This window comes from Ranitomeya variabilis, chromosome 7 (genome assembly GCF_051348905.1).
Source record: "Ranitomeya variabilis isolate aRanVar5 chromosome 7, aRanVar5.hap1, whole genome shotgun sequence".
NCBI classification, from domain to species: Eukaryota; Metazoa; Chordata; class Amphibia; order Anura; family Dendrobatidae; genus Ranitomeya; species Ranitomeya variabilis.
In genome coordinates this window covers 38,805,974-38,818,239 of record NC_135238.1, presented here as the reverse complement: position 1 = coordinate 38,818,239, position 12,266 = coordinate 38,805,974, and the positions used below count along the sequence as shown (strand labels likewise).

The 12,266-nt window shown below is 42.4% G+C and overlaps 1 protein-coding gene across 1 annotated transcript in view; it reads left to right on the top strand.

The window, feature by feature from the left end:
* FAM20C (FAM20C golgi associated secretory pathway kinase) overlaps positions 1–9,991 on the top strand; it is a 148,499-nt gene extending 138,508 nt beyond the window's left edge. Inside the window, exons 7-10 of the mRNA XM_077274893.1 lie at positions 1,189–1,298; positions 1,702–1,783; positions 5,634–5,693; positions 9,437–9,991. Of these exons, the coding sequence (XP_077131008.1) occupies positions 1,189–1,298; positions 1,702–1,783; positions 5,634–5,693; positions 9,437–9,689 (505 nt within the window). The 3' untranslated portion in view covers positions 9,690–9,991. The remainder of the gene's footprint in view (positions 1–1,188; positions 1,299–1,701; positions 1,784–5,633; positions 5,694–9,436) is intronic.
* The last annotated feature ends 2,275 nt before the right edge of the window (positions 9,992–12,266 follow it).

Sequence of the window (12,266 nt, the reverse complement as noted above, 5' to 3'; positions counted from 1 at the left end):
ATAATATGACTTTCAATAAACCGACCCAACACATAGTGTGCTGGAGGAAACGATTCTGGTTTTACTTCACTGACGCAATCATGCGCAGTGACACGTATCTCCCCTCCATCACTTCACCACTGACTCTCACATAATATATATATATATATATATATATATATATATATATATATATATATATATATATATAATGTATTTATATATCTATATCTGTATATATATATATATCATGCCATTATACGTATCACACCATTATATATATATATATATATATATATATATATATATATATACAGATATGTTCAGAGGCTTCAGAACATTCTCCTTCCACTTTGCGTATACAGTTTCTGCACAGACCTATCTGTCTCCATGGTTACAGACTACAAATAAACCTCATGTGTAGTCTGATTGATTTATTAATGTATTTATTTACTTTACTCCTTACTTTGATCCTAGACTTATGTATTAGATACTATTAGGGGCTGTCTGGGACTAATATAGTGATGACTTTTCCGTGGAATAGGCCATCAATATCAGATCGGTGGCGAATTGACACCCGGCACCTCCATTCTATACTATGTGCTCTGGCGGCAGCTGAATGTAAGCAATGTACTGAGTGGGAGCAGCACATGAACATACAGGGTTTAGTGACGGCTCCCAAGTGCAACACAAGTAGATGGAAGTTAAGGTGCAGTACCTGGAAATGGCCACTAAGTGTTTTCGGAGCCATGGTGTTACAGCTCCATAGAGACACAATATTCTGTATCGGAGCTGTGCACACAAAACACTGGAGATTTTTAATCACGATTATTTGCAAAGTTAAAGGAACCAATCCACGGACAGCATGAATGAGACACTGACTCCACATTGATGTCTCAGGACCTGCCAATCAACTAGAGCAGGGCAGGGAGAAGGAGGCATATGTTCCCCATCTGGTTTTTCAATGTACTCTATGTTTACTCTGAATTTAAGAGTAAAATATATACGGCTCCAATGGCGCAGCCGGTGTCCGATTCACGCTGCCCCAACCAAATCTAATGACCGATTCCCCTTAAATAGTTAATATCCTCTATTAAATTATTGCTTTGTCTGCTCCTCATTTTGATATTGGCCACATTTGCAAAAACTACTATTCACAATCTTGAAAATTTTACAAAAATAGTAATTAAAATTCATGTTGTCTTCCAGGTGGGAAGTTGACAGTGACTACTGTGAAGGGGTGAAACAGACACCACCATATGACGGCGGCACCAGGCTTCTGGAAGTCATCGATATGACAGTGTTTGACTTTCTCATGGGTAAGATATAAGTTCTGTACCAAAACGTGCATTAAAACTGTTTTTTTCTATTGAATATAAGAATACTTTAAGGCAGTGGAAAGATGGTGTTTTCCCAATGCGGAAAAAATATTAAACAAAAGTTAAGATCTGATTGACTACCATAAATTACACCAAAACACCTCCATGTGTATTACAACTAGCCCAATGATTTAAATCAGCACCATGTAATGCTCAGTTCTCCCTGCGGAGGTGCTGCAGAGAAAATGAACACTTGCTTTTTGGTTCTCCCATAAATTACAGCTTCCTGCAGTGGAAAAAATCTATGATCACATTATGCTAGGGACTCATCCTTCAAAAAGGCATTGATTGACTTCCAACTGAACATACAGTTGTATAAATCTTCACTTTTATTCCTCTACAGGTAACATGGATCGTCATCACTATGAGACCTTTGAGAAGTTTGGAAATGAGACATTTATAATTCACTTGGATAATGGACGAGGGTAAATATCTTTATTCCAACAATGGCATCTTATCCTGCGTATATGTAGTCAATTCACGTAGCGGTCAATTCTACATTGCTTATTGGTCTTTTTCTAGAGAGCAAAAATGGTTCCGATGTTGACTTTTTTGTTTACTTAATTTGCACCTTTAAAGGCGTTGTCCACTACTAGGACCTGTAATAATTATAGGGGATAACTCAGGAGACTCTTTGCGTAGAACAAGACAACTACAGGACACAGTTTTATAAGTGGTAAAGTCTATATTATCACACAATGATTCAAACAGGTGCAGAGAGAAACTCAAGACCACAACACTTGGTGTAAATATTAAACGCAGCTTAGCAGTCTATAGGAAACTTCAGAGGAAAATGCAATCAAGCAGAAAGTCTATGAAGCACAGTTATTCTTGAGGATACTTGACATGAATAAATCCTTGTCTTAGTCCAAACACAGATAGATATGCTTATAAGGCAGTTCAAATCATATCTTAGCTCAACCAGTGAGGCCTGGTTAATAGTCTCAGGTCTTTGCAGAGCAGAAACAGCTTACATGTCCAGCAAATGCAGATGGAAGTAAACACGAGCAGCAGATGAAGGAGGATTACTGGAAACTGGTGTATGCAGGAACTCAGAGCAGAGTAGCAGGATCACCACACAGGTTCACAGGAGCAGGTGTATAGCCAGGGAGTAATCAGAGGTCAGGAGCTGGATGCAAGGCAGAATACTCTAGCACAGACTGAAGGCTGGGGTTTTATAGCAGGAAGACACAGTGCACATGAGACCAAAGACGCCATCTTGGAAAAGGGCAATAATGCACAAAAGGTAAAAAATGTTCAGAGTCCTGACAGGACAATCCCTTCTCAATCTGAACGTTTGCCCCCGTTAAAGTAAAAACACCTACGTTCTCCTCGAGTGCCTGGCGCCTTTCCCTCGGTATCGGCACTCTCATTTCCTGGACTCACGTGAGGTTGTTACGTCATATGAGCCCTAAGCCCCATGAGCGCTAGCTATGAAAATCTAAATAAAGCCCTGTTTCCATAGTCTTTCTTTTTGCAATCCTTTTGGGAGGGGTGTGCGGCACACATTCAAAGGAATAGGACCAATGATACCTGGGCCCCCTTTCTCCGGGGACCATGACAGTCACTTGTTAGAATTGCTACTCGTTGAGTTTATCTTTTCGAATGTGATTTCTCCGTAGAAAACTCAATGGTAAAAGAAGTCTATAAGTCCCACAAGTATAGTCGTATTCATCTGCTTCCCCGCTATTCTGAAAACTTTATTATTATCGTTACGCGGATATTGTGTCTGCGGTTACCATGGTTTTAATACCACTTTGTGTCAGCGGATAAAGAAAGATTTATTTTGACCTTGAAAATGTCTAATGTTGTAAAAGCTCATGTCTTTTGAATGCCGTGTAATATAGGAACCGGAACGATGACGATAAAGGAAAAAATGTACTATATGTTTAATGTCAAATAACCAGGAAACCATTCTGTATTTTGCGGGGGAGAAACATAACTTAGGAATGGATGGCATAAGAGTAAAGCAACTAGGATCCACTAATCCACCTTCTTTGCCCTAATGTTAGTATTATTTAATTATTTTATGGCCTTCAGGTCGGTCTCAGGCCATGGCAACTTTATGGATGAACGCTTTGTAGGAAGATGAATCTTGTGCAAGCCTAGATAGGTCCACCAGGGTCTTCTCCATCATTATTTTGATAGTATCAAGCCACCGGGTTGCTGGTCTTCGTTTTAACCTTGTTCCTGTAATAAAAGTATAGTACATTATTTTTTTTTTTATTTTGACACTCCGCTAATGGATTTACTCATTAAATTTGAGTAATTGGTCATATATAAGTATATCAAAAGAAGTAACCAGCTTGGGAATTATTTGCATGGAAATCCAAACACTTGCGGACCTCCACAGATTACACTTGATTGCTGAGTGTCCCAGCAGTGGGACTACCTGTGATCGACTTCTCCAAAGAGAACCCCTTTAAACAAATACATATATTGAGATGTAACATGGAGTTCAGGGGTTCCAAAGCAAAATATTTACCAGGAGACCACCAGGACCTTTTGTGCCTCCCACCCTCACCCTAGTCACCAGATAAGTCACTCAGTGAATCATCTCTCGCCAGTCACGCACTAATTCTGCTGCCTCATGCCATTTGGCTACTTCTCCTGGTCTTCTTTGGTGCCCTGCTCCACACTCATCTCTGACCTCCTCCCAGGATAAAGGAACGCACCTTACAGCAAACTTTACCCCCTTCCTGATTTTCCCAGATCTTGTCTCCTGGATGCCAGTTCCCGTCTGGTATTGTCTTCTAGAAAAGGCTATATGTCTTGGATATGGCCGCCTCGGGGAAGTTAAAAAAAAAATGTCTTCTACATACATTCAATGGGTCTGAATACTATACATTCTCTTTAAATCATAAGACTCATTATTATTAGGAAGATTTATATTGACATGGTGGCTCATTAAGGTGGTTTCGCAAGTATCAAATGGCACATTGGAGATAATTTTGGGAGGAACTGAAAGTGTTTTTGTAGTGCTCTTTTGGCCACGTGACTCGTATACCATGCAGCCAAAATTATTTTTCTAAATTGCTGCAGTTTGTGGTGAAAAAAAATTATAATTGCCATTTCGCAAAACTAAAAAGGTACAAAACACCCTTAGGCCATTTTCACACTTCACCTCCACGTGCGGATCGCATTTTTTTGGCATAGCCGAATGGCTCCTGACTCAAACTGAAGAACCTCATAGACAAACACGTATGAGGCTGTTTGGTTCAAGTCAGGAGACCCTCAGATGTGCCAAAAATGGCAGTGGTGTCACGTGTGGTCTCACCCTTAGGACTCGTGCAGACGACCAACTAGGCAACGAATGGCACCCGGACCAATGTTATTCTATGGGGCTGTTCATACGTCAGATTTTTTCCTTGGAAATAGCCTGTCAGATCCGTAAATCGGATAGCACTCGGCCATGCAAGAAAATCGAAGTACACTATGATTACACTGTGATCAAACTCAGATGAGGAGACGATGGGGAAAGGAAAAAATCTCCATCTTCTCCATTCTGTCAGTCTGTGAAAATTGGACTGCTATCTGATTATTTTCGACAGACCCATTGCCTTGCCTGGCCAAGAGCTAAATGATTTCTGGATGCAAATTGTGCATGCTATGGTTTTTTTCCTCGGACTCTGTTCAAGGAAATAATTGGACATGTAAGCGGCCCCATAGAATAACATTGGTCTGATTGTGATCTCATGTTTTGTCGTATCGCAAACAAACCGAAAATACGGTCGTCTGCACGAACCCTAAGTCTAGGGGAACAGGTGATAGCAGAATTTGATGATAATATATATAAAAACATGGCAAAATTGCGATGTTCAAAGGTTATTTTCGCATAACCCGGCAAAGTTGTGTAATTGATCCACTTGTTAGCACTGTTGATCGTGTGCAAAAATAATGGATTATTTATTATTACACTTCATTCTCAAATATCTTATTCAGTCTAAAAAGGGAATAATAAAGATGAGAGAGTCGGAGTTTGCTTTTCTGGGACTTCCGAGTCCCATATGCGCCTTCCCACATTTCATAGGATGAAAAGGTCTAAACTCTCGGAATAAAACATCTCTCACATTTCACAGGGAGATTTCGGATGTCAGAAGATAAAAGATTTTCTCGCAATAACTGTTTTACGGTAAATTGTTTGCTGCAAAATAGACTCAAGACAGATATTAGGCTGACATCTAACAGGTTTTTAGGAATCATCTCGACAGGTTGATGATATTTGGACACGGTTGGGGTATGAGTATTGAAATTGTTTTGTTTTGCTTTTAACAGGTTTGGAAAATATTCTCACGACGAGCTGTCGATCTTGGTGCCGCTAAACCAGTGCTGCAGGTATCGCTACGTACAAAATCACTGTGGCTCCTAAGTGGACTGCAAAAAAGCTATTGTATATTGTTCACACAGATAACGAATGTTTCCATAGCCAATAAAAGGCCAAAATCAAATAATATAAACACTTTGGGGTATTTTTATTACTTAAAATGGATGTTTTTAAAAATTTTGAACCATTTGGTTTTTACATCCTCTTTACATCACAGTATAATGCAGATTGCAGAATGAGTTATCAGTGAGACCACTGTAACCCTTACCTCTCTTCTCCTGAACCATCTTCTAAGCTTTATGACCAAGTGAAAGTTGATCTTTGATGTGGTCCTAAGTCGGCATAGGAGATGGCTCAAAAAAAGAAATCCTGTTGTCAGATGGGTTTTTAATAAAATATTAATTGTTCCAATGTTCCGGACTCAATTTAGTTTTTTTTCTGTAACAGCAGTGCACAATGTCATATGTTTTTTTTCCTCCTCCAATTTTCAAGGTACATATGTGAACAGTGCCTTAAAAGGGTTTTCCAAAATCTGAAGAAAAATGTTCAAAGCGAACCTGTCTTTAGTTTACTAAGGAAAATCCTGCGGACGGTATCAGGTTGGTACCATTACACTGATTAACATGATACCTTGGTTGATGAAATCAGTCTTGTGGTTGTTGTTTAACCTTTATTTGCAGTTTTCAGTTATTGAGATTTTCGTGTTCCGGAGTGGCCTGTAGGTGGGGCTGTGGGTGGCCTGTGGGTGAAGCTGAGGGCAACCTGTGGGTGGGGCTGTGGGTGGCCTGTGGGTGGGGCTGTGGGTGGCCTGTGGGTGGGGCTGTGAGTGGCCTGTGGGTGGGGCTGAGGGCAGCCTGTGGGTGGGGCTGTGGGCGGTCTGTGGGTGGGGCTGTGGTGACCTGTAGATGAGGCTGAGTGCAGCCTGTGGGTGGGGCTGTGGGTGGCCTGTGGGTGAGGCTGAGGGCAACCTGTGGGTGCGGCTGTGGGTGGGGCTGTGGGCAGCCTGTGGATGAGGCTGAGGGCAGCCTGTGGGTGGGGTTGTGGGTGGCCTGTGGATGGGGCTGTGGGTGGGGCTGAGGGCAGCCTGTTGATGGGGCTGTGGGTGGCCTGTGGGTGGGGCTGTGTTTGAGGCTGAGGGCAGCCTGTGAGTGGGACTGTGGGTGGCCTCTGAATGGGGCTGTGGGCGGCCTGTGGGTGGGGCTGTGGGTGGGGCTGTGGGTGGGGCTGTGGGTGGGGCTGAGGGCAGCCTGTGGATGGGGCTGTGGGCGGCCTGTGGGTGGGGCTGTGGTTGAGGCTGAGGGCAGCCTGTGGATGGGGCTGTGGGTGGCCTCTGGGTGGGGCTGTGGGAGGCCTGTGGGTGGGGCTGTGGGTGGGGCTGTGTTTGAGGCTGAGGGCAGCCTGTGGGTGGGACTGTGGGTGGCCTCTGAATGGGGCTGTGGGCGGCCTGTGGGTGGGGCTGTGGGTAGGGCTGTGGGTGGGGCTGAGGGCAGCCTGTGGATGGGGCTGTGGGCGGCCTGTGTGTGGGGCTGTGGTTGAGGCTGAGGGCAGCCTGTGGATGGGGCTGTGGGTGGCCTCTGGGTGGGGCTTTTTGTGATGCTCTGCTTATCTATTCATCCTTATGGGCTTATGACAAGTCACGACCCTCACTGACATATAATATTGTTGATGTTATTGTTTATATTGCATATAATATTGTTGGCTATTGTGAGGCTTAGAAAAAAAATAAAATCCAGCAAAATGGCACCAACAGCGTCATCCGCGTAGTAGCATCTATCTCTTACCGATATATGCTACTGCGTGAGAGACGATGCCAGCGCCATTGTGCTGCAGCCAAATAGTTTTTCCCTCCAGCAAAATGGTGCCAGCGGTGCATGCGCAGTAGCATCTATCGCTTGCCTATAGATGCTACCATGCAAGTGCTGCCACCATTTTGCTGCAGCCAAATTTTTTTTCCTTCAGCAAAATGACGCCACCAATGGCGCTTGCACAGTAGCATCTATTGGCAAGTGATATATGCTGCAGCACATGCACTGCCGCCTTTTTGTTAGAGGAAAAAAATTGTCTGCAGCAAAATGGTGTCGGCGCCTGCACAGCAGCATCTAATGGTAAGAGAGAGATGCTACTCGCAGGCACCGCCGCTGGTGTATTTTGCTGGATGCAAATATTTTTTCTAAGCCTCACAATAGCCAACTACATTATATGCATTATGAACAATAATATCAACAATATTATATTGCATTATGTAAAATAGGGGCAGATCAGTGACCTGTCAGAAGCCCATACAGATGCATACGTAAGCAGAGCACCACATAAAGCCAACCCACAGGCCGCCCTGGAGCACGAGCATATAATTAACTGAACACCGCAAATACGGATTAAACAACAACCACAAGACGGATTTCATCACTCAGGTATCATTTTAATCAGTATAACGGCGCCAACCTGACACTGTCTGTAGGTTACTGTGCACAATCCTGCTGACAGGTTCCCTTTAAATAGAGGAAATGGCATAAACTAAAAGAACCAATACTCACCTGATGAATCTGCTTCACTTCAGGGATCTTTGTCAGTCTTTGCCTATTTTGCTTCCTTGATAACCTCTCTCTCCCCCACTGCTTCCTATCATTGGTCTCAGCTGTTTTGTGCTGTACTGCACCGAGACAAGTGATTGGCTGAAGTGGTCATGTGTGTAGACAGGGACATCATCTCTGCAGCAAGGCAAGCAAAGATCTTCAGGAGCACTATTAATTGTAAATGTAATTTTCTATACATCCTGTAAAACCTCTTTAACCAACTCATTGACTTAAAGGTAATCCGTCACCATGCTCTTGCTGTGTAATCTAACAGCAGCATGACTTAGGGACAGAAACCCTGATTCCAGCGATGCATCACTTAGCTGACTGGGTGTCGTAGTTGTGATAGAATCAGTTTATTCTGATCTAGCAGAGCCTTGCGCATCAGTGATTGACAACTTTTCTGTGTAATGTGTCATGCCACAGAGGAGCCAGAAGACCGCAGTGTCTGATTTCTCCTACTGCAGTGATTAGAAGCACTTGACCTTCATATTAAACAGTGTAAATTTCTTTTAGGAGTGTAGGGGTTAATTTGCTCAGTTGAGAGCTCCTGGAAACTTTCCTGCATTAAGGCTGCCAGCTGTTCACTGTTAGCCAATTTCTCTCCTCTTCTGTTTCCTGTCCCCTCTCTCTGCATGCAGTCTCACAGACACAATGAGACAGATGTACTTCAGCAGCACCTCCCCCTCTGCCATGTCTTCTGTTTACTCTGTTCCTATAGGCACAGTGGTTGAGGATGGAGATGGTTTCTGAGCATTTACCAATTGGATGCGGATATGAGCTAATTTTATGCTTATTTCTAGGGATGAGCGGACCCATGGAAGTCCGGGTTATGGTACCCGACCAAACTTTTGTCCAAAGTTCGGTTTGGGTACCAGAACTTGAACATGAACCCGAACCCCCTTTGGAGATGGAAAATCTCTCCCTTTCCCCCTCCCTCTCTCTCTCGTCATGTCCGTTTGGAACCTGGACTTTTAAGTTCGGGTTCGCTCGTCTCTACTTATATCTACTCAATGATGATTTGTCTCAGAACCCTCATACATTGCTTTTATCTTCTGGGACCATATTCTTGCCAGAACTTTGTATCCCGATTTGATTGGTAGACCGTCGTTCATGTATATTTGTACACAAATATCTCTTTTAAAAAAAAACATCAATTCTATTTCCTTCTCCTTCAACAGAATTAAGAAGTCTACGTACCTGCGACTGCAACTCCTAGCGAAAGAAGAATACAAGTTGAGTGCGCTCATGGAGGAGTCACTTCAAATGGACAAAATCGCTCCGATCCTCTACCAGCCACACCTCGAGGCGATGGACAGAAGACTTCGGATTATCCTCAAAGCCGTCAGTGACTGCTTAGAAAAACTTAGCTACGACAACGTAGTCGAAAACGATCTAGACTCTGATCTGAACAACAAGACGACTAAGAGGTAGTGACGCGGAATCACTATCCCCCCCATCCAAGAAGACATAGTCTTGCTGAAGACTGCGAATGCTTCTCCGTGAATTCAGTGAATTCAGATTTAAGATGAAATTACCCCACTTTAGACAAGTTATTAAAAAAAAAAAAAAGAAATAAGAAGGATTAGATGAAATGTCTATAGGTTTATTGTTTGTGGGTGAACGCGAGATGATATGGTCAAAGACCTACGGAATCGGTGTTGGGTGGTAATCATATCCCGATCTTTTTTGTACAGATAGGAGGCCTTTATTTAAAAAAAAAAAATAATGAAAAATTTTGTATTTATATATATATATATATATATGGTATAATATTACAAAATGATGACCTACCTACCACTTTTTGGGGGAAATAAAATAAAAAGGGACAGTATAGTTTTGTTTACCTGTGATGCTGACTTGACTATACCACATCGACGCCTTCGAAATCACTTCAATCCCTTAACTTGAGTCTACTGTATCTCCTGCAAGTTGTATTTCTGGAGGTCATAAATCCAAAGTCTTAAGAGTCAGATGGTTTTCAGGACGACTTAATCATTTCCGACGGTGGAAGCTTTACTTGAATGTTCGGCATCGAGAGGAGCTGCTTTAATCGCTAAAATCAAGATCAGAGGTTGGCGACATGTTGCTCTTCGCTTGTGGTCAAACGCTTCCGAGTTAAAGGGTTTGTTATTTTTCAGGAAGGGGTTATTTAGGGTTATTAATGGACTGCAGCATTTTTGCCTTGGACCTTTCTTGTCGTTTGTAGCCAGGTAGCTGCCTTCCCATGTTTCGCTTTTACTATATCTTGTGTAAATACTGTATATACGTTACATGGATGACGGCTGTATTCCGCAGCCGTGAGCTTCATTTTTGCAACGTTTTTTGTGATTTGTTTGCAGCGTGGTAAAAGTGCAATAAAAGATACAGCAAATAATTATCCAAAACACCTCTATGCTTTATTGTTTAATAGTCTGGCATTACCTTTATGAGTATTCATTATCCACCCTGTTGTCTGAAAAATGGATTGGTAAAGATTATAAGAAAGGTCCGATTTTTTTTTCTGGAAACAGCGCCACCCTTGCCTAATGGCTGTACCTGATATTACAAGGTCATCAAGTAAAAAACAGCAAAGTGTACAGGTAGTGACAGTGATTGTTCCAGGTTCTTCTTGTAAAGATCTGCAGTACCAGACACAGTCCATGAGCAAGAGTGGCGCTGTTCTTAAAAGGCTTTATTGTTTTACAATCACATTCTACGATCGACAACTTTTTTTTTTTTCCAAGGGAATCTGTCACCATGTTTTTGCTACCTAATCTGAGACCCTGATTCCAGCGATGTGTCACTTAGTGTGCTGCCTGCTGGTGTTTTTGATAAAATCAATGTTTTCTCAGCAGGAGATTATCACTAGAGGACTAGTAAACCTGCTGCCCCATGTAATCCTCCATATTTATGAGCTCTGTATTACCCCACCCCCATCCCCTGAATTGCAGCTTTCTGCATATGCACAGTGTACACAGAAAGCTGCCAATCAGTGGTGTGGGCGGAGTTATACAGAGCTCAGCATTCAGTTCTCTGTAGCAGATAAAGCAGCGATTTTATCAAAATTACGGAAAGCAGCCCATTAAGTGACACATCGCTGGAATCAAGGTCTCTATCCCTACATCATGCCGCTAACAGGTGATAATATGGTTCGTCATTGAAGCCGCATAAAGACACACACGCCTATGGGTCCATAATACTGACCCACATGCACTTACTAGAACAAAAAAAGATAACATTAAAATACAGAATGTTAGGGTGTGCATATAGCAATGTTGGCATGTGTACTTTATAGAAGGGGGTCCCCAACTGAAACCCCACTATTGTAGCCACAGTATTAAGCAATTTATCTATGAAGGATACACTACAGATACATGTTGAGATGTAGCAGAGCTGAATGAATTGTCATTTATTTATTTCTAGAAGTCTATGCAATGTCTAACTACCGGTACATCATTCACTAGCAGAGCCAAGGACACAGCACTATCTGGGCCTATATAAGTACTATTATACCCACAACATGCCTACATCATTTCCATGGAGATACAAGAAAGCAGTGCTATATATGCATACAACACTTAAAGCAATTGCTCATGCAGACTATGATGTAAGTCAGATGCGTGATGTCCGATTTTTGACTAGATAGCACCCTGTTCAGAATTTTCTCGGCCCGACTGTCCATGAAAAAAAAAAAGGGATGAAACTGGTCAATTTTTCATATGTTTGTCTGCTGCCGGCCTAAAAAAAAGGAGTGATGTCTCCCTATCAGTACCTATAGTATTTATAAAAGAAACAGGGAGGCAGTACTATCTGTGTTTCTCCATTTACAGGAAAATACAGGGGGGCTGGATTGTGTGCCCATTAAATTACCAGAGAGAAGCTAGCAGTTAGTACTATACTATACACCAGGGAGGAGGAACTATTTGTAGCTATATCATTTTTAGGATGAGGCAGGAAGGCAGTGCTCTATATACTTACGTAATGTGCAGAAAGAAACTAGGAGACAGTACTATTAGTGTCATTCTGTAG